This window comes from Asterias amurensis, chromosome 22 (assembly GCF_032118995.1).
Source record: "Asterias amurensis chromosome 22, ASM3211899v1".
Taxonomy (NCBI): Eukaryota; Metazoa; Echinodermata; class Asteroidea; order Forcipulatida; family Asteriidae; genus Asterias; species Asterias amurensis.
In genome coordinates this window covers 9,381,022-9,404,511 of record NC_092669.1, presented here as the reverse complement: position 1 = coordinate 9,404,511, position 23,490 = coordinate 9,381,022, and the positions used below count along the sequence as shown (strand labels likewise).

At 40.0% G+C, this 23,490-nt stretch overlaps 1 protein-coding gene across 1 annotated transcript; it reads left to right on the top strand.

Moving 5' to 3' along the window:
• Positions 1-10,582: 10,582 nt before the first annotated feature.
• On the top strand, positions 10,583-21,666 carry LOC139953807 (glutamine amidotransferase-like class 1 domain-containing protein 1). The gene is made up of 8 exons (XM_071953372.1): positions 10,583-10,971; positions 13,092-13,168; positions 13,652-13,757; positions 14,940-15,047; positions 16,283-16,386; positions 18,029-18,122; positions 18,873-18,984; positions 20,284-21,666. The coding sequence occupies exons 1-8, from the start codon at positions 10,920-10,922 to the stop codon at positions 20,306-20,308; spliced, it is 678 nt and encodes a 225-aa protein (XP_071809473.1). The 5' UTR covers positions 10,583-10,919; the 3' UTR covers positions 20,309-21,666.
• The last annotated feature ends 1,824 nt before the right edge of the window (positions 21,667-23,490 follow it).

The following is a 23,490-nucleotide window of genomic DNA, read 5'->3' as shown; positions in this document are numbered from 1 at the left end:
CTTTCTTGACGAAATCCCTCGCAAATAGCGCCCCTCGTGTTGGTTCTGAAGCAACTAAGCAAAATAAAAAAGGGGCTGCCCGCTGATCGTCCGTCTACGGAAGTGTATGTCGTATCGCCTGGGCGGATTACTAATTTGCCTGAGCGGATTTACTAATTTGCCTGGTGGATTACTAATTTGCCTGGACGGATTGCTAGATTGCCCGGGCAGATAACTATTTTACGAGGCACCTTTGGTTTTTAACCTATCGATTGTTTTGATCCTATAAAACAAAAACAAAAATGTAGATATAGAAAATAAAACTAACCTGTGAATATTTTATTTCAAAAAGTGGAGGCGTTTTTTGAGATATCGCAAAATTGGAGCGGGATGTCTACACATGAAAAATAATCCCAATTTTGATTTTATAAAAAATCTGAGAAACATTTCTGACTGTAGTGTTAGTCAGCATCCACGTTTAGGGGATAACAACCGGTACCTTTTTTAATAACCGCATTATACTTCGAAGTGGAATGATACAACAAAAATACTTATTTGTAGCTGTACAACTATAGCCGAGCAATTTTGTATTATCTATCATTTCCAAGATTGGTTTCACCAAAAGTTTACACATTCCCAGGGACACGCTGCCTTTGATTGGACGATTTGGGTCATAACATATGATTTAAGACTAAATAATGATTTACGTTAGTGTCCCTCAAAATTGTGCGGTTTGCCTTTTACTTCGTGAACTAACACCGTCGGCCATTTTTGAGTCCAAATAATATTTCTATGGGTTGTGCAGAAGTTCAAACCGTGATGAGAAAACCACTCGATTTCGATGGAGGTAAGCCTGGATAATTATATTCTACTTTTATTTTAAACTAAAACAGCAAAGCTGCGATGGCGAGCTGCCGATCGTCGATGACTGACAGAAAAACCAATCACTTGATCAACTGCTGGCCAAAGGGGTGGAGACTTTGACAAGTATGAGGTAATGGTTCGTCATGGTTGCACGGGTTGCACGGGGTTAACTGTGACAAAACTGACCACCCTCGACTGCCAGACGTATATCATTGTGCTCAGCCCCCGGGCACACTTCACAGTGTGGACCAGCGATAGTTTCATAGAACGGACTGCATTGATAAGGAATGCTGTACTTCGCTTACGCAAGCGCTGCCCTAATATTTTAATTGTGATTAAGGGACCGCACCCTCGGCACTTTCCACATATCTCATCTAATTTGTTGTTCTCTGATTTTCTGGCAAAAGAAATTATAGGAAATACATTAAGGGATGGTTTTAAGGGTACAGGTGCTTTCTACCTACCCTTGTGGGACATGAACCTGACACACCCGGCAGAGAATGTCGTGCATATGCCTCACGCAGTTATAGTACAGGAACTGAAAATGTTTCTAGGGTACGTTTGCGATAACTTAGCAACAGTGGGCAATCAAAAATGACAAATTAATTAATATAATAATTGTTGTGGTTTATTGGTCAGCTGCTGAGCAGTGCGAGCCTATTTATTATAAGTTTCCGTCTGTCCGTCTGTCCGTCCGTCCGTCCGCGTTCAGTGGAATTGTTAAAGTTTGTATTTAAGTTTCAGTCTTTGAGTTGAGTTGTTTTAGGTATGTACAAGCCCAAGTGAGATTGTTATATATATTTGCCAGTAATTTTTTGTAATTTTTAGCTATGTTTTTCAATAATGTTGAAGTTTTTGGAATAAACAAATGTTAAAAGATTTTTGAATAAAAAAAATGACATCTGGATTTTTAAGAACCAAATCAAACTTAAATTTTAAAGTTTTGAAATAATTTGTGTTTAAACAAAAATCAATCTCTCTATCACTGGTTCCAGTTAAACGAGCTGAAACAATAAGAACCTTAAATGGTCATAACTCCTTATTGCAATAATGTTCTGACTTGAAACTTAATTCGAATAACTGCTTCTTACATATGAAAAGATAAAACTCAAAGAACTCAAAGAGTGCATCACTGGTTCCAGTTGAATGAGCTGAACAATAAAAAACATAAATTGTCACAACTCCTTATTGCAATGATGTTCTGACTTGAAATTTAAATCAAATTCTGCTGCTTACAATGTAGACATTATGAAAAGATGAATGATGGTTCAGTTGAATGAGCTAAAACAATAAAAACCTTAAAGGCAGTGGACACTATTGGTAATTACTCAAAATAATTATTCCCATAAAACCTTACTTGGTGTCGAGTAATGGGGAGAGGTTGATGGTATAAAACATTGTGAGAAACGGCTCCATCTGAAGTGGCATAATTTTCGAGAAAGAAGTAATTTTCCGCGAATTTGATTTCGAGACCTCAGATTTAGAATTTCAGGTCTCAAAATTAACCATCTAAACGCACACAACTTCGAGTGACAAGGGTGTTTTTTCTTTCATTATTATCTCGCAACTTCGACGACCAATTGAGCTCAAATTTTCATATTTTTTGTTGTATGCATAAGTTGAGATACACCAAGTGAGAAGACTAGTCTTTGACAATTACCAATAGTGTCCAGTGTGTCTTTACATGGTCATTAAGCAAATTTTCAACTTACGATTTTCTCCTTGCTTCCAAACTTAAACTGCCGATCTCTGCCGCCTTAGTTCTCTGCCAATCAATTGCTTAAAATAACAGCCTGATAATCTGTTTCTGGTTTAGCATTAATATTGCAGCAAAACAATAACCTCAAAGGTTATAATTGTAGCGCGACACTGTTGAGATATAGGCACTTCCAAATACCTATCCAAATTCTCTCTATCTTTCTCTCACTCAAAATTTCATGATCCTTCTTCCATAAGAACCTATGTGAGTCTACTGCCACTCCCTAAAATCTTGCATACCACGACTTCATGCAAAGTAGCTCAATCCTTCAATGCACAACAATACCTAATTATTCACACCAACCTGTGTGACCAGACAAGTACAAAGGAAAGTGAAGGCACTGACCTCTGCACTAATATTTATAAACCAAGTTACAAAATTAGCATAATAACAAGAGTTCACAACCTTTGGGGAGAAAAATGCATATTCATTAGTGGATCTGCCCCTGTAAACTTAAACATACAAATTCATTAGTATATCTGCTCCTGCAAAATAAACACCATACATTAGAATGGGGGGTAATTCTGACAAGTTTGTCAAGGACATCTACCTCGTACTTCATGTCTTTGCGACCATAAATGTCGCTCCCCACTCGTTCCGGATGGAAATAGTAAGCTACGGTAAGGTTAAGGGAACGGTATATCTTTTGCACGGGCTTCAAATGCCCTCGTCCATTTGAAACTAATGCCTTGGGGTTATCTGCTTTTAATACACTGTTAAAATCATTATACCATTGGCCTGTGGTTGAGTCGCCATGTAAAATGACTTTCTTGTCGCGTAGACATTTATGCAGCATGTCATTTGGAAAGTCCGGTATTCTGCAGAGCATTGAGTGCCATTTGCCCTTCAACCAATAACCCTGAACAGCTGGTATTTCTTGGTCGGGCAGACATCGCGGTAAGGCATTCAGAGGAGGGAGTAATCCAGCTATATAGAAGAAAATTGAAAAACAAAGAATAAAATCAGTCTTATGTAAAGAAACAGGTTTTTCGACAACGTATACTTTTGTTTCTTTCTGAACGAAATTTGACAGGTGTTGCTGTTTCAAAGAGAGAATCAGACAAAACCTTTGGTATATGCCGCAGTACAACAAATTAGTAAATGGAGGAAAATGTTTGTCGATATGCCCACAATAGTTCATTCTTATTTTCTAATGTGCTATTATTTATCAATGGTTAATTTTTGTTTTATTTTCAGGACTGATTTTGTAGCATGTACTTCGGATTTAACTGCGAATCTCCATGACCACGAAGACCATATGTGTAAACATAATATGCGATGCATATGCGATATGCATGCGATGTCAAAGGTGATATGGACATGGGCTCAATTTACGATTGAAGCAATTTAGTTCCCCAAGACACGCATCGGCGAACACGGGGTGCCAGACTAATATGCCCATTGGGTTGTGCTGCATCTGGAGACAACATGGCGTCCAGTAACCACGTGACCAAAGAAAACTTGTCCCTCCATCTCGCAACTCTCTCATTGCACAGCTCTGAGCAAGTTCGAGTGCGCACATTTAGTCCACCAGTGGTCGACCACAGACTAGCAATACACATGCGCAATGACGTACTCACCCGAACGAGTCTAGTCAACCTTCCACCTTTTCGCTAAAGTGTCACTGGTTCCCCTCTGCGCTTAACACATGTTAGAATGGAACATGCTGTTGGGACCAGTGAAGAAACCATGGGCTCGAGGCTGGTTCCAAATGGTCGACCACAGTAGTCAACCAATGGTCGACCAGCCTGGGTTCGAGTCAAAATGGCCAACCTTTAGTTAACCATTGTGCACACTCGAACTTGCTCTCTGTTATATGGATTGCCAAGAGCGCCCTCAGTGAAATTGTGGTAAATATTAAACAAGAGTAGAACCCCCCGGTAATGATCCACACAAATGTCTCAAGATTGTGTGGTTTCCCTTTTACTTTGTGAAATATCATGGCGGTCGATCATAAAAGTATAACCAAGTTTTCCGTTAGTTAAGTTTTATTTCAGGTATTGGTGAGTTACTTTAGTTATGACAAGTTTGAAACACACACCATGTCACATGTACAAGCATTTCTTCACCATTGATACTATGATACTTGATACGCATGCCGTTATGACTTAATTGCAAACGATCAACAAACCATGTATGCTTAACGTCGATTTGTATTTTCTTGTTCTTCTCTATGCTCACCGGTTGCATAAAATTCGGGCTGTGGGTAAAATCAAACAATCGTTAAATTTATAAGGCATGATCCAACATGATCAAACAGTCGTTGCTCATAGCGCCCGTACAGTAGGCCTTTAAAAAAAAAGTAAGAAGACTAGCAAATCATAAGATCAGATAGTCGTCTTAAGTTCTTGATTTAGTTTAAGGTTTCCCTTCACAAAGACACTTTGAAATGGTCCATTGTACCCATGGAGGAAATGGCTAGGCAGGAAGGGAAACAGGAGTGGTGTTCGCACGCACAGCAGGTTCAGGAAAATTATAACACGACGGCGTTTCCACTTAAATATTGAGCTGAAAACCCCAGTAACCCAGGTTGTTTAAGTAGTATATTCAGAACTAAAATAAAAATGCTTTTAATCAGAGTGCCAAGACAAGATAATTCTTACCAGTTCTTTCGGGTTATAACCTTGATTGTTTTGTTTTGATTACCATGTGTACATTTTCCGTACAAGCTAAACAAAATAATAAACTGTTCAATCACATACCCTTTGAATAGATACTCTACGCCTTTTGTCAACTCGGCCAGCTTTTGGTTGCATTTATCCCAGTCGGTATTGTAAGATGTGAAATCATCACAGGACAAACCTTTCGGTTTCTGGCAAACAAGAATTGTCTTCCCAAGTGCATGGTGTGCTGGATATTGACACAGTCCAGTCCATGGCCCGCTACTCCTCAAAAAGCAAGTTGTCCTTTCTGCTTTCTTGCCTTTATGGTTGAAGTATCCATTCCACTGTACTCTTTCCTTTGCAGGCCAGATCACATTTCTGAAGCAGTCAACAGCCTCACTGGCATGCACAAGAATGAGTTTGAATTTAGCTTGACCAGCCCATGCTGCCAGCAATGTGACTTCATATGTACCGTTATTGTAGTCAGCAACATAACCAGCTGTACTAGCTAGCGGATTCTTTGAGTTTAGAGTGGCAAACCAGAAATCCCCGCTTATAACCCGGTCCCTTCCTTCGGAATCTCTGGTCTGAATCCGATACTTGATGATATCTCCGACTTGAATGTGTCCTCTAGGTGATATCAGTTGGACGTTAGTCTTGGTGTGGCTGGTGATTCTCATGGAGGATGGGCCGGTTGTGTTCTTTCTCTCAATCACACTTACATTAGAAGGTGATTGTTTCAACTGAAGCGGGACAGCACGGATGGCAGGAGTTTTAACAAACTCAACTCTGTCTTTCAACAACTAGTAAAGGGACAGGAATGTGGAGTAAGTTGTGGCTAGGCCAATAGTGAAGAGTTTGTAGGAAAAACATGTATAAAAAGTGCAGTATATTTTCTCTTTAGGCTGAAAGTTTTCACCACTATTATGTACATTTCGTTCAGGAGACAACTTCTAAGGGCAAGTCACTTTCAAACACTCCTGTAGAGCACAGCACGCATCACTTTTAAAAAATGGCGTCGTGTGGCCCTATTGTGGCCTATACAAGTTTAGCAAATACTTAGACCTACGCCCACACGTACGAGGTTTTTGCCCACACGTACGAGGTTTTTGCTTATACACGTACGAGGTTTTACTCACACGTGCAAGGTTTTGCTCACGCGTGCGAGGTTTTGCTCACACGTACGAGGTTTCTGCTCACACGTGCGAGGTTTTTGCCCACACGTACGAGGTGTTTGCTTATACACGTACGAGGTTTTACTCACACGTGCAAGGTTCTGCTCACACGATACGAGGTTTTGCCCAAACGTACAAGGTTTTTTGCTCATACGTACGAGGTTTCCCTCACACGATACGAGGTTTTTGCTCACACGATACAAGGTTTTTGCTCACACGATACAAGGTTTTTGCTCACACGTACGAGGTTTTACTCAGACACACGTACAAGGTTTTGCTCACACGTGCGAGGTTTTACTCACACGTGCGAGGTTTTGCTCACCGTGCGAGGTTTTTGCTCACACGTGCGAGGTTTCTGCTCACACGTGCAAGGTTTCTGCGCACACGTGCAAGGTTTTTGCGCACACGTACGAGGAAACAGATTATAAGTGTCCTTCACCATACAACAGATTATGCGTGATGAAATATCTCAACAGCACAGAGGATTCGGAGTGAACCATTTGGGGTTCGATTTGTAAACTCGCAAATATTTCCATTACTCAAGATCAAGTGTATCAGCCGAAACCATACTGTAAGGAGTATTTTTTAGAGGAGGAAGATAAAAAAAGAAGACACAAGAAAAGTGAGAATACCACATAATAGCCGGGCTGGGATTTGTTCAAACAAAACAAACATATCAACACCACAACACACAAAACCAGCTCTGTTTTGCACACACTCCATGTGCGTTTAAAAAATAATATATGTACCGGTATTCTTCAACATTTAGTGAAATGAAAAGAGCCGAAAGGGTTGATACAAAATGACACAAAGACTTTACATAGACATTTATTACGCTGTCACCATCTTGGCCATTTTCCCTTTTTCCAATAACAGTCATGAATGCTAACATTCATTGCGCATGGCACCAGACTATTATTTCGTCCAGCCTCAGTTTGGTTACAATGAGTTGGAATGGAGTAAAATCAAGATGACCACATCGTGATAAAGGTCTATAGCAAGAGAGGATCTCGATTGCTTTGTATGGATATTGATGGAGAGCCTGCATGACCGAGAAGAGTTGAGTGAGGGGACCGCTGCATGGGGCTATAGCTCAGGAGATAGAGGGCCAGCACATTATATCATGAGGTCGCAACTAGTCGAAACGTTGAGACCAATTCAGAACTGACTCCGCGGCAGTACAGTTAATTACGATTCTATAAGCTAAAGTAGTAGTACAAGTCTATTTTCTATGCCATCCGCCCTGGTAATAGTTAAAAGCAGGACAGTTCTTTTCAGAACTGAGAAGTCTCCCGAACCCCCGATTATCTACTTCGCGGTAGTAGAATTAAGCAAGATAGTTCTCTAAGAACAAACTCTACCTGGCGAGTAGATACACACATGGTGTTACCGCAAACCAAATATACAATGTACATTGATACCTCACCATATAAGCAATGCCTCAAAAACCCTATATGGATATATTTTTGTTAGCTGTGAACTCATTGAAAATGTAGTAATAAGGGACGCTGAAAATATATGAACGGATTTTCAACTTCTCAAATCAGGTAAAAAATAAAGAAAATTTTAGTCAGCTTTGTGTTCGCATTGTAAAGAAGCTTCTACCCGACGCCAGTGCCGTGTACTGACTGACGTCCTACCAGGGGCAAGGTGAAGACCAGGTGGGCGTGAAAAAGGTTGAAAGTTGTGCTTAGAAAACAAGTGCAAGTAAAAGCAACGCTAGCTGGAACTAAAATTTATAATGGGTGTACATGTGTGACCTAAAGACGGTCTCTGATGAATACACGGAAACTGGCTTACCATTGTGATCACCGTTAAGGCGAAACATAAACCAAACAACACTCCTAAAACAGTATGTCGAGATGGATATTTTGCTGCCATCCTGCTACAGTTCGTGATGTGTTCAATGGTTCATCTATAGTACTTAAATCTCCTTGTACAAAATAAGAATGGCATTTGACTGCGTTTTCACAAAAGATGTACATGTACTTCTCGTGGTAACAAACAACTGGTCATTCTGAAGACCGTATAGAAGACTCCGCTCTGCGTATGACGTCACATGCTTGGTTGTTCATACCAAAAGACTGGAGACAATATTGGGTGCGTTCGTTTAGCTTCTCTGGGACTGTCCCGCGGTGCTCACTCGGGTGAGCCCCTGACAAGAGCTAAACGAACGACCACTCACCGCTCTCGTGGTGACGTCGTTTACCCGGGGCCAGCCCCCAAGTGACCCACTCCACAAGCAGGGCACTAGGGGCTGACCTGGGTGAGCCCCTGGAGTGATGTCAAAAGCTATTCGAACGCACCGGGGCAGACCGGGGATGACCCAGGGAAGCTAAACCATAGAGTAATTACTCTATGGCTAAACGAACGCACCCAATATTGGGAACATTCGGTTAGTTTACCAAAATTAAGTCCATTGCGAACAGGGCTAAAGAGTGAGGACGCGAGTGTGAAACCTACGGCATAAGACACAGGAGTTAACGAAAGCTGGGGAACATTTGTGTCCACCACCACCCTTTAAAATTGGGTTGGGGACACATCCCTTCCACTCTTTCAATTGGGGGAGGTGCACATCTGTTAACGATCGAGCATTCGTGTGAGAAGCCTTACGTCGTGTGGGGTCCGGGCCCGCTTAAGGGCCCGAGCAAAGTTTGCATTTTAGGTGCTCTGTGGTGCAGTTTTTGGCAAATTTTTGGGGGGCATTTGGAACACCCTCAAACAATTGTGTCATATGCCTTGCCCCCAAGATTAGTGTCCATTTGCGGGACACAGGGTTCGGTCTTACACACAGTGCAATTCTTGGGCGTATATACGCTATAATGGAAAGGCAAAACAAAAATACCAAACCTTATCTCAACTTACTTTGTCTTAATTATTAACCACTCTACAACAAATTGGTTTCTGTTGTCATCAAGAACTATATCTTAAGGTTTATTAAACTGGAAAAACACAAATAATTCAATTACTTTTTCAGAAAATTGCAAAATTAAAATACAGTTCTTCTATCGAAGTGTGAGGAAGAAACACACGGTATTTAAAAACAATTCAAGAGTCCAAGGTTTAAGAAAAGTTAATTCCTAGACAGGAATCTTTAAAAAATTGCGGCCAGGGACCAACCCCGTGTTCCAAGCGTGTACATCCGGGGAGAAGATTGCGCCGGGACCAAGTACCGTGTTCCAAGCGTGTACATCCGGGGAGAAGATTGCGGGGGACCAAGTACCGTGTTCCAAGCGTGTACATCCGGGGAGAAGATTGCGGGGGACCAAGTACCGTGTTCCAAGCGTGTACATCCGGGGAGAAGATTGCGGGGGTCCAAGTACCGTGTTCCAAGCGTGTACATCCGGGGAGAAGATTGCGGGGGACCATAGTACCGTGTTCCAAGCGTGTACATCCGGGGAGAAGATTGCGGGGGACCAAGTTACGTACCGTGTTCCAAGCGTGTACATCCGGGGAGAAGATTGCGGGGGACCAAGCACCGTGTTCCAAGCGTGTACATCCGGGGAGAAGATTGCGGGGGACCAAGTACCGTGTTCCAAGCGTGTACATCCGGGGAGAAGATTGCGGGGGACCAAGTACCGTGTTCCAAGCGTGTACATCCGGGGAGAAGAATGCGGGGGACCAAGTACCGTGTTCCAAGCGTGTACATCCGGGGAGAAGATTGCGGGGGACAAGTTGATGTACGAAAATTACAACTAATTGTTGTGTTGTAATGTATTTTTTGTGATAGATTTGTTGTAAACTATATTTTCTCAGGAATTTTTTTATTGTTTATGACTCGTCGTATCTTGTCATGTTATTTTTTGTCTGGTTTAAGATCGGATCATTTTTCGCTTTTTGCAATTATCCGCAGTAGGTAATAAATTGGTCTCTGTAGTGTTATTTTTTTATGTGTGATTTCTTTGTATGTACTGCTTGCCTGAAAATAAATAAATGAATAAGATAAGACAGCTTTTTTTCGTCAATGAACCAAGGCCTGTAGCAATGGAAATTTAAATAATGTATTTCCTGATACCAACACAGTTATACAACCTAATGCAGCAGACGACGCAACGAGGCTTTCTGTGTGCACACGCCGCTGCGCAAGAACCTTTGACCTACACACGACTCATGACATGCATCCGGGCCCCCGAAACAGCAAGCGAGCCGGCGAACACACATCGCACACAGCATGCAGTACACACACACACAGCTAGCTTTGGAGGACGAGGATGCTCAAAAACGCATGCTTTTGGGGGATATAAACACCAAGCTGGCAACAACCAATCTCTCTCACAAACATTGGTTTAACGTCTATGATTGTGAATCACACAAATCAAGAATTGTGGTTCAGTAACTAGACGACAATATTTATTCTAGTCATTGTGAAATCAGCGGTTAGCTGGGGGATTCCAACCCACAACCTTGTGATTGCAAGTCCTGCAGTCTAACCACTTGACCACGGTGACTTGCTGTTCGCCACCAGGGTGATACACATCATATTCATAGGTAAAGAAGTAGTATTAAAGACAACACACACGTGTGCTCAGTAGAAGAGGAATGGCGTCATCAGCTAAAGCTAGTTGTCTTCTTGTAATCAGCGCAAAGGAAGGTTTGTACTTAAAATATATCAGGACGTAGGCCTGTTCCGCGCCCCAACTTGATAATTGTCCCAGTGGGCGCGTCCCAAACGGGTACCGGTCACTTTGGCACCTTGCGAACTCGGCACCTCCGACTTCGGCACCTACAACCTCGGCACCTTGCAAACTCGGCACCCTCAAACTCGGCACATGTACAAATACAAACTCGGCACCCAGTTGAAAAAATTCGATTTTCACTCTGCGTACCGTGCGCGTAGGCCTCATTTTTCAGTCCCACCATAGCCCCATAAAAAGTTTGATCATGTTATAAAGTTATTAGTAATAACATTAGGCTACAAATATTATTGGAATATATAATTATCGTAAAATTTACCAGAAAATAGAAGCATGGAGGTAGAAATTATTCTATTTCTACCTCCATGATAGAAGCGACGTTATAAAAAAAGCACCGGACGGAACAAAATAACACTGAAAGGAGTGTGCACCAAAACGATCTTTGGTGTGTGCACGAGAGCTATTATTACACGCACTGAACTGTTGCATAAACATCGGGAAATTAGTCCCCAGATCATGGACTGGCGCCTTTCGGCACTCTACGCTTTGTTTACAAAGCAAAAATCCATTGAAAACATTATCCAAACTAAACAAAACCTTATTAAAATTGTTCAAAGCCCAAAACATAAAAGACTGACATGGATGCAAATTCAGCCCTAAACAACATTTAACACGGTGCGGGCGCCACGGTAAATTTCCTGCCGCCCAACCCAAATTTTCTCGAGAGAGTTCGGAATTCTTATCAACTCCCATTGTTACTGATTTTGCCATAAACAGCGTTTACCAAAAGAGCAACTATAAATATAAATATTAATAGTAAACTCGCGGGTACAACCATGGGTAAAAAACTCTTTTGAAGGAGTGGTGGCTCTGAAAATAGCCGTTTTGGTCGCGACGTTTCCACCAGTATACTCTGCTCGTGTTCATGGTTGTTGTGTTGTCAGAAAGACTCTGCTAGGGTCAATGGTCAGGCCATTAACTATTTTTTGCATTTATACCCTTGGGCCATTTGGTTGGTAAGTTGTTTGCAACAGCTAATTCTATTTTCTCAACAACTATTCTACACAGTTTATTTTCGGATGGGCATAAAAAAGGATGACCCCCAGTCACAGCTTGCAACCATTTTTTTATGCAGTGGTAACATTATTATTCCTCTTCTCAAAGTTATGTTGTCATCTTTAAACATTAGGACGGAGTATACATTCTTAAAACAGACGAATATTCAAATGAGAAATCACACAGCGCTAAAAAATCAACCAACGCTTATAACGATCAAGGTGTAATGATCAAGGTGATGTTACATTGATGTACATCACTTCTCATGTTACCTGGGGTGGATTTCACAAAGGTAGTCCTAACTTAGGACTGCTCCTAGGCAATGCTAATAGAGATAGGACTGGTCCTAAGTTAGGACCAGTAACTCGTCCTAACTTAGGACTGGTCCTATCTCTTAGCATTGCTTAGGACTAGTCCTAAGTTAGGACTACCTTTGTGAAATCCACCCCTGACCCCTGAGCCGTGTAACACCTGTCTTTGTCGGTGTTGGTTCTCGACCACTAAAACTTCTCAATTTGTTATAACAATTTGTTATAACATACAATTGTTGCATGCTGTGACGGGGTCCATGGGGTTTGGTACACCTGAGGGGGGAAATGGGACTCGAGTCGAAGCCGAGGGTGCCATTTTCCCCCGAGGGTGTACAAGACCCATTGGACCCCAGTCACAGCGTGCAACAATTGTTTTGTTATACCTTTGTAAAATTGTTATTCCTCTTCATGAAGTTCTGTTGTCTTATTTTTTCAAACGTTTTTACGACGGACTATTCATTGTTTAATAAGCAGACAAACAAGAAACAATTCCCTCGAACCAGCGGTGATTTCGTACACAGCGCTGGAAATCGACCAATGCTTGGAACGATCAAGGTGATGTACACCGGTGTACATCACTTTTCAGGTTACCCGGCCCGTCGAGCCATGTAACATGTGTTTTTGTTGCGCGTCACATAGTTTGTTCTCGACCAATCAAACTTCACAACTTGTACAGAGGTATATTAATGTTTGTTGTTTGTATGTTGCAGGAGTTCCAGCACAGTCTTTCATACATGCTTTCACATTATGTCATTCAGCATTCAGTGTGCAGTTGGCATCACCAGATGTAAGTCATTGCATTGTTATCTTCTCTGAGCAGCACTGCCTTCTGAGCAGCACTGCCTAAAAGGCAGTGGACATAAATTGGTAATTACTAAAAAAAGTTGTCAGCATAAAAACTTTCTTGGTACAAGCAATGGAGTGCTGTTGATAGTATAAAACATTAATGTGAGAAACCACTCCCTCTGAAGTAAAGTAGTTTTTGAGAAAGAAGTAATTTTCCATAAATTTGATTTCAAAGATGGCAGACTTTGTTGTGGCGAGTCATGGCCTAGCGATTAAGAACACTGAACTCAAGCATTTCTCTAAAACTACAGCACCTCAGTAAGTAATATTTAAGGGAATTTTAGGGGAATATTTCTACTATTATTATCTTCAAACTGTGTAAGTTTAATGTAAATCTGTGGACATTGTGTTTTGTGTTGGAAAACAAAATTCATAGACCCCTTTAACCAGAGATTTGTGTTTGAATGTTTGTCATATTTTGCAGAGAAAGCCAATTGACTTCATTGAACAAGATGAGAGCAGCAAACGATGGTTAAATGAATTTAAGAGTAAGCCGTTCTCAACACCAGTCAAGTTAGATACAATTGATGGTAAGTAAAACAGTGTAAACCTGCAGGCCTTTAGAATACCATGTTCATCAAATTATGAATACATAGTGTACACTGTATGTAATAATGGTGGTGATTATTTCTAATCTGAAATTAGTTTAGGATATAATTTCATGTTTTAATATAAGTCGGTTATAATTCACCTAAGAATAAATTTTCAATTTATGTATAAAGGTAAAATATACCCTTTGGTTTTTGTTTGTATCCTATAAGTGTACTAGAACATGTATAATACACTCAAACTAGAATGTGAAAATTTCATTGCAAAGAAGTGGTCATGTTTTCAAGATTCCGCAGAAAAACTTGAGCCAATATGTCCGAGCAGGAAGAGAATTCCCATATGGATTACACAATCTACACTTCTTAGATTCAAATTTTGGGGCATAAAAATGTGATTTTGTTAGCATCCACACTACCTCAAAGTATTGTTTCTCAAAATGCCTTATACTATTAATAGTTTGTGTAGGCTTCTAATATATACATGTTTTTACTGTCCTACATGTACATGGGTGTACATTATGTGAGCACTAATCACTAACGTCCATCGATATATCAAAAGTTCTCAAATACTTTTTTACACCGATAACGCCGATTTGTAATTTTTTAATCATATCAAAATATCAGGCATGCAACTCTTCAGAATATTTTTTTCCCTTTGAACGCATAAACTGAAGATAGCTGAGTATTACATGTAGTCTCTTTTTGTCTGGTTCCTCCCGCATCATCTTAGACAAAGATATATCGTATCAGAATTCACTGAGGCTTTACAAGTCCTCTTCTCTGTCTTTAAAACAAAAGGTGTAATTAATGAAAACTGGTTCTTGACTGACTTTAACCTGAATGATATTGTCTAGTTATAGCAACTCGTTACTCGGCTGTACTACTCATTAACTGTCCTTGATCTCTGTATGATCTATCTCATAATCAGGATCTGATTGATTTTGTTTATTTTATTGTTACAGCAACTCGTTACTCAGCTAACTACTCATTGACTGTCCTGGTGCTCTTTATGATCTAGCTTATAATCAGGATCTGATTGATTTTGTTTATTTTATTGTTACAGCAACTCGTTACTCAGCTAACTACTCATTGACTGTCCTGGTGCTCTGTATGATCTAGATCATAATCAGGATCTGATTGATATTGTTTATTTTATTGTTACAGCAACTCGTTACTCAGCTCTTCTACTCATTGACTGTCCTGGTGCTCTGTATGATCTAGCTCATAATCAGGATCTGGCTCAGATACTGCAGCATTTCAAATCACAAACAAGTAAGTTCAGACAACCGCAAAGCAAACAACTATAATGTAGCAGATCTAGTAGTAAGACATCTACTCTAGCACTGCAGAGGTGTTAGGTTTGAATCCCCCCTGATGTTTTGAGTCCTGTGGATTGTATGTGTCTTGGGTATGTATAGAACCCTATTGGCAGAAGGCTAGGACCATGTTAAGGCCTAATTTCATAGAGATGTTTACATACTGAGGTAGCTACATGTAAGTACCGCAACACTATGCTTACTAAGCTTGGGCGATATCGATTTATTTTATTCACGATATATCGCCGACAATATATCGCGATATTCGATATAATCGCGATTAGTTAAATTTGACATAATCAGTCTTCAAACTCCCAGTGAAAGTTGTACAAGAGACAGTCACAGCATAAGAGAGGTGTTCTAATGACCTATTCTTCTGGTTCTACTCCAAATCTATGGGGTGCATGATGTCTCAGCTAGAAAATACATCCATCCCGATATTGCGATATTTAATCGATATCGCGATATATCGCGATATATCGCGATATATCTCGATATTTCGATAAAAACCAAATCGATCCGATATCGAAATCGTTTCCAAGTTAGTATCGCGATATTCGATAATATCGTGATTTCGCCCAAGCTTAATGCTTACCTGATGAAAGTGACCAGCCAAAATACCATGTGAGTGTACAAGTTGTGACTGGTGTCCTGCTCATTTCTGCTAAGCAGGGAATTGTTAAGCTAACATTTTTTGGCCTAACTCGCTGTGAATGAAGATGTTTGTGTGTAATTTTATTTACCTGTAGAAGTTTCAGCTTCTTTAGTCGTGAAGAGTGACGTTTTCAGGAGAGTCACTTAATACCAGTACTGGTAAAATGGTTGTTGGCTAAAATAATGAGTGATCATTGATTGTACACCTTCCCTTTAAGTTGTGAGGTACAGTAGGCCAATCAATCTCCATTGCCCAGCAGTCCAGAGGGGGGGGGGGGTATTCCAGCCTTATTGGCACCTGCCTCTGTATACATATTAATATCTGCATGGGAGACTTTTGAATGCTAGGTGGCAGCAGACTTACATGTACCAGGTAAATTTCCATTGTTTAGGTAGTTCTTAGCACGCGCACTTTACCAATAACCATGGATTTTACCTGGTAAGTCTGCTGCCACCAAGCTTCCCAAAAGTCTTCTATTCAAACCCTATTGATATCTGCATGATTGGGTGACACATGTCTGATTTGTGTTCCTGCAGAGCCTGTGTGTGCAATTGGTATGGGTGTGGCTGCCTTATGTTGTGACAAAGATGTAAATACTCCTGGAGCTAAGTGGGCGTATAGTGGCTATAGTTTGACTGCGGTAAGTTCAATGGGAGACTCTTGAACGCTAGCTGGCGGCAGACTTACCAGGGCCCAATTTCATAGAGCTGCTAAGCACAAAAATTTGCTTAGTATGACATTTTTTGCCTTGATAAAAACAGAATTACCAACCAAATTTCCACGTGAATTTCAGGATAAGCAAACAACAGCTAAATACATGTAAAAAGCAATATGCAACAATAGTAAATTTGGTTGGTAATTGTACTTTTATCAAGAAAGACATTTAATGCTAAGCAAATTTTTGTGCTAAGCAGCTCTGATCTGCTTACATATTTATGAGCTGGCACACACTTCCTGGAAATAATGGATTTACAATGTACCTTATAAGTCTGCTGTGAGATAGCATCCTGAAGCCCCATTGCCTTCTCAAAGATATACTACAAATAGCAATGCAAGCTCTACTGCAGGTGTTATACACACAAAGTTGCAGAATATCCAAATAAAGTAGCTTGTTCAATAGGCCATGTAGGCCATTTGCGAGTCTGCGGATACATTCATTTGTCAAGTGACTACCATAAATATAACATGGTTTGTTTGAGGGTGACTAGTCGGTATTAGCTCCCCAATGTATTTGAAGTTGCCAAACTATTCCCGAGGCGAAGCCGAGGGAACTAGTTTGCCAGCTTCCAATACAGAGGGGAGCTCATATCAACTTAACCCGAATGAACCATGTTATACTTGTTTTACTATATTTCATACGTATTCAGTTGTTTGTAGCAAGGGAAAATGAGGACTGTGCAATAAAATGCACCATGATAAGTTTGTTCATGTGTTGGATGTTGCTAAAGTAATGCATGTTTAGAAAAAATTACCACGATCGTAAAGCGCATGACAATTTGAATAGCCCCTGTGCTGACTGATCGCACAATGGCTAATGCGGTATTCTACAAAACTTACTTGTCATGTGCATTTACCTTGTGCGTGAATACTCGCATGCCTCCTGGTAAATGGCAAAAATATCACCTGGAATGATGAATGAATCAGTAAGAACTCTACTCTCGTTCATGAATATGTATGAGGTATAATGTAGTAATACATGTAGGATTTATCCTGCAGTTATTTTGTAAACAACATTTAAAGTGATTTCCAGAGAAGTCTTGTATAGTGATGAGTTACTGCAGTAAAAACCACATGTATATTTTCAGACAAAGTTTGTGTTTAATGTGAGCAATAACAATCATGGGTACACTTGCTGTAAGTTGGAGACATTACATGTTTAGTATTAAAGGCACTGGACACTATTGGTAATTGCTCAAAATAGTTGTGAGAAAAAAAAATTACTAGTTGGCGATCAATGGAGAGATGTTGATCGTATAAAACATTGGGGAAACGGCTTCCTCTGAAGTAACGTAGTTTTTGGGATAGAAGTAATTTACCTATAAAATGTTTCTTCTTTTTTTTTGAGACGTCAAAATTACATTTTGGGGTCTAAAAATCAAGCATCTGAATGCACACAGCTTCGATTGACAAGAGTGTTTTTTCTTCCATGATTATCTTGCAACTTTGAAGACCAATTTAGAGTTCAAATTTTCACATTGAGATGCACCAAGTGAGAAGACTGGTCTTTGACAATTACCAAAGGTGTCCAGTTTCTTTAAGATTTTGTTTTCTTTTCTTCTTAGCCTTCAGTGTATGAGCTTGCTCGATCACCCACCTTCTCTAATTTGCCAATAATATTGGAGGACTATATCAAGGACAATGGCGCTACATACAGCGGTAAGTCTCAACTGAGTGCACCCCACTAAATAGGGGAAAAAACAGCATCAGCCTCTATTGCAGGCCTCCCAAATATTATGTTAGAGACATTATTTAAGGGGCCAAAAAAAATGGATACGATGTAAAAAATTTCCTCCAATTGTGACCTGGGGGTTGTTGAATTCCAACTTGAAGTATTTTGTAAGACATAAATGTAGGCCCTGAAATAATTTGTCCAAATTGCAGAGAGGTAAAATGACATTTTCAAGATTGATGGCAGAGCGTTTTGAAAACTACACTGGTGTAGGTATGTTTTTATTTTGGAGGGAGACTTGCCTTGCGACTCATTTCAAAATAGAATAATTTCCCCCTGACTTTAAAAAGCTGTATATTTTTGCATTGTTGAATGTTAAGCATTTTGCACTATATGCTATGGGCATTTTGCGTATAGGAAAAAATGCCATATAAGTTTATATCACACACCTTGTTGCTATGCCTTGCTTGCCCCCGAACCATGTGATATAGCAGCTACAGGAACACCCGGGCGAGCCCCTTCTCTTTTCCATAAGTGCACTGGGTTCACAACAAATGGGACGAAGGATGAAGCAATGGTTAAGTGTCTTGCTCTAGGACACAGGTGTCATGGCTTTAGATTTGAACCCACTCTGATCAGAAACACCAGAGTTTGAATTTGGTGCTCTTAACCGCTCAGCAACGACTCTTCCACAAGTGAGGTATTGAATATTTTTGTTTTACCTTTGTATTATACAGCTAGTGTAGTGGATGCAGTGCATGTTGTAGTGGATCGTCATTTGATAACAGGCCAGAATGAGATGTCAACATTAACAGCAGTGCAGAATTTAATCCTCTTGTGTAATGCCAAGTAAGGATCTTTATTCATTTTGTAATCCATCGGGTTCAGTGTAACCAAAATGCAACAAGAATAAGGGAATCAATGTGTGGTGAAGAGGTTTTCAACTAAGTGGTTTAATCCCAACGAGGCCTGGTTCTTGATTATTTTACCGAAACAAGACGTAATCAACACACTTTGATTCCCATTCATAAATACCTTTTCAGTAAAAAAAATCAACACTTTTGGTCAAAAAGTAAAATAAATGCAAATATTATAATTGTTCAATGATTTCTTTCAACACAACACCCCTCCAGCTATGAAATGGTAAAGCCCTCTGCCGCCCTCGGGTAAACAACTCCTTATAAGGGAATGCTGTGCGCGTATCGCGTGATGTGGCACAACTGTCCCGGCCGTTGCTCTCGACCAAAAGGAATGAAGAAACTGTCTTATATACACAGGTGCAAGCTCGGATGTCACGCCCATGTTTCAACACTTTTTCTGGTCATAAACAAAGGTTTATACACACCCACGTGACACCCTCTCCGCCAATAGGAATAGGGAAACTGTCTGAAGGAATTTATGAATGGTTAATAAAGTCAGGCCTTGCTCTTGTTAAAGACACTGGACACCTTTGGTGGGTGTATCTTTACATTAACAAACCTGTGAAAATTTGAACTCCAATTTGTATAGCCTCTTTGCTGCAGCGTTGAGGTTTAACAAAGCAAAAGCCCAGACATGTCATCAATGCATTGTCATTCTGACGCGCTGTCAATGGCAGAAGTGTTTTTAGTTTTCCAAAACCTTGAGGTTGGGGCCTGAGTTTTTAATTGATAATTACGATAATTATATTTGATGCTCTTAAAGGAACGCATTGCCTTGGATCGGGCGAGTTGGTCTTTGAAAAGTGTTTACCGTTTGTTATAAAATGCATATACATTGTAGTTAGAAAGATGTTTTAAAAGTAGAATACAATGATCCACACACATTTGCCTCAAATTTGCGTGGTTTTCTTTTTAGTTTGCGAACTAACACGTTCGGCCATTTATGGGAGTCAACAATTTATCTCCTATAAATGGCCAACCGTGGTTGTCGAAGAGGTTAAAGAAAAACCATGCAATCTCAAATGATACTTGTGTGGATCATTATATTCTACTTGTAAAATGTTTTTCTAATCGTACGCATTTCATAACAAACGGTTACAAATGCTTTTCCAACTCGACCAACCCAAGGCAACGTGTTCCTTCAACAACTCGGCCATGACACCCCACATTCATAACCATACCATGAATACAGTGGACTGATGCTTGTTTGTTTCTCTTTGTTCCACAGGCAGGGTAAGGCAGGAGTTAAGTAGACTTCAATGATATGACAACTCATCACATGTTCAACTCATCCAACCAATCAGAGAACACTCTCCTTCTACAAAGGTCAAAGGTCAGGTATACTCCTTAAAAATCCTCTCTTCACAGCTATCTTGAGGCCTATGGGTTACAGTGCAAGGCAAGTTGGAGAGTCCATTGGTTTCATGACCAGAAAGATAGTCACTTGCAAAAAAACAAGGAAAAGCTTGTTCATTCCATGCTAGGAAGGGAGAGTTTGAGAGTTAATCTAATAAAACTTTTATATTGTTACATATTGTACATATGAGAAAAATATTGTATACTGCTTGTGCAAGGAGTCTATAAATAGCCTAATCCATCAGAGTATTTTGCCAACACAATTACCAAAATATCTGCCTTTCAGTCCATGAACATCAAAATGAAATAATAACGATAGACCAATATGAATAAAACTGGTAATCTGTGTTAACCTACAATCCTGGCCAAAATGCTTGGGCCACCCATTCCTAAGGCTACATAAAACCGTTCCCTTTTCACTTCCCACTGACAATAATCAGTTCGTCCCCCGTCCTCCAGCTCATGTTGACTGGAACGCAGAACACCGTGCAATCAGAACTAACATTGAAAGTGGGCAGGGGGACCCAACGAGATTTGGCTGGGATTGTAGACTAAAAGCTTCCCCTTTGACCAAGTTGAGTGAGACTGAAACTTGGGCAAATGCCTGGGATGGATTTTAGGTCACTTAGGTTCTTGGTAAACAATGCTATCAAACTGAAATTGTGTTTTTTGGGTTTTTTTTTTTTCAATGATGAGCTGATACAGCTTTTCAGCGATTCCTGAGCACAGGATTACCTTTTAAAAAAATTGCTTTCAGCCACTTTAGTTTAAAAAGTAAATAACAGTAAGAATGTATTTTTTTATTAAGCTACATGTAAGACTAGATCTTGAGACAAAACAGGTCACTGTTCACATCTGGCCAACATACATGTAAAGGAAACATCAAGTTATGAAGCATGTTACATAGTGGTTGGGGAAGAGAGAAAGTAGGTAATGTTTTACCTAATTCCTGAAGTTGGTCATTGCCTTACATAGGACTACAGTTCATTCGCCGTTGTTTTTGAGATGATTGCATTATTGCAATTATTTAAAGGCACAGGGTTGGGACAGATATCACCAGAGATCCAAAATTGGGTGTTGAAAGATAAAGCTGTGAGTTGGTAGAATGGGAAATTTTCCTTTCATTTTAAGCTAGTGCAGATTGCAGGAAGTTTGGGTATTTGTAAGAAATCTTCATCCACTTTGTGTCAATCTGTGCAACATTGCATTACTTCTTACAATGTAGTGGCATAAAGTGGTCAGTTATGGCCTGAAATCCTACTCTAACAGAGTCAGGATCAGAGGCGCAGTTTGATGGATCAATGAATTCAGTAGCTGTTATTGAATGGATCAATGAATTCAGTAGCCGTTATTGGATGGATCAATGAATTCAGTAGCCGTTATTGGATGGATCAATGAATTCAGTAGCTGTTATTGGATGGATCAATGAATTCAGTAGCTGTTATTGGATGGATCAATGAATTCAGTAGCCGTTATTGGATGGATCAATGAATTCAGTAGCCGTTATTGGATGGATCAATGAATTCAGTAGCCGTTATTGGATGGATCAATGAATTCAGTAGCTGTTATTGGATGGATCAATGAATTCAGTAGCCGTTATTGGATGGATCAATGAATTCAGTAGCCGTTATTGGATGGATCAATGAATTCAGTAGCCGTTATTGGATGGATCAATGAATTCAGTAGCCGTTATTGGATGGATCAATGAATTCAGTAGCTGTTATTGGATGGATCAATGAATTCAGTAGCCGTTATTGGATGGATCAATGAATTCAGTAGCCGTTATTGGATGGATCAATGAATTCAGTAGCTGTTATTGGATGGATCATCCCTTCAGCTTGGAAAGCTACAAGCTTATTATGCAAGAGAGAATGCCGGTGATGATAAAAATAATAACTTAATTTATAATTTTAGGCAGCGCTGTTCAAAGACGCATGACAATATATGTACCAAAGGAGTAAACCATTAACAATCACATTACACATTAGAACAATACAGGGAGAGGATTATTACCAAAATCTATGAAGTAGCAATAAAAATGCCATTGCAATGTTAAAGGAACACGTTGCCTTGGATCGGACGATTTGGTCTATGAAAAGCGTTTGAAACCGTTTGTTATGAAATGCATATGGTTAGAAAGATGTTTTAAAAGTAGAATATAATGATCCACACAAGTATCACTCAAAATTGCACGGTTTTCATTTTACGTCGCGAACTAACACGGTCGGCTATTTACGGGAGTCAAATTTTTGACTCCCATTTCATAAATGGCCGACCGTGTATGTCGATGAGGTAAAACGAAAACCACGCAATTTCGAGGCATATTTGTGTAGATCATTGTATTCTACTTTTACAACATCTTTCTAACCATACCGATTTTATAACAAACGGTTACAGAACGCTTTTCAAAGACCAACTCGACCGATCTAAGGCAACGTGTTCCTTTAAACAATTATGAAAAAAACCAAGAAACACAGAAAAAGAGACAATCAAAAGTAAAAGCTCTAAAGTGAGGCAAGGTACTGGCATTTTACTGTAATTTGCTTGTCACAAATGTATTGAGAGGCATACAAATTAGTTTCCCTTACCAAGATGTCAATGAGTTTATCAGTAACTGAGACAGGTAATAGGGTCTGCATTAGGACTCACTTGAATATTCATACTTGGCTGGCCTGTAATTTATTGAATAGTGGTGTATCTTGACTCCATGTTCTTTTGGATGGAGCATCAGGGGTATTGTGCAAAACTGGTTGTCAAAGTACGCTTTGTGTCTCTTGCTTTGTAAGTCAGCAGACAGTCCAGCAACTACATCTGGGACGACACTGAGAATGACTGGAGGCTGGTCTCCCCCTGCCCCCTGGTTGAAGTCAAACCGGTATTAAAACTTAGCCATGTATTTTAAACTTGACATGATTTGGTTAATACAAATAATGAACTGTAAAAACCTAATACATGTGTGGTCATGCAATGATATCAAGAATACCCACTGTAAAAATCTTTTTGATTTTCCTGCCAGTGGTCGCAAAATTTCATGTAGGGTGCCATCGATTGCCGCACTGCGCGGGGAAATGTAACAATT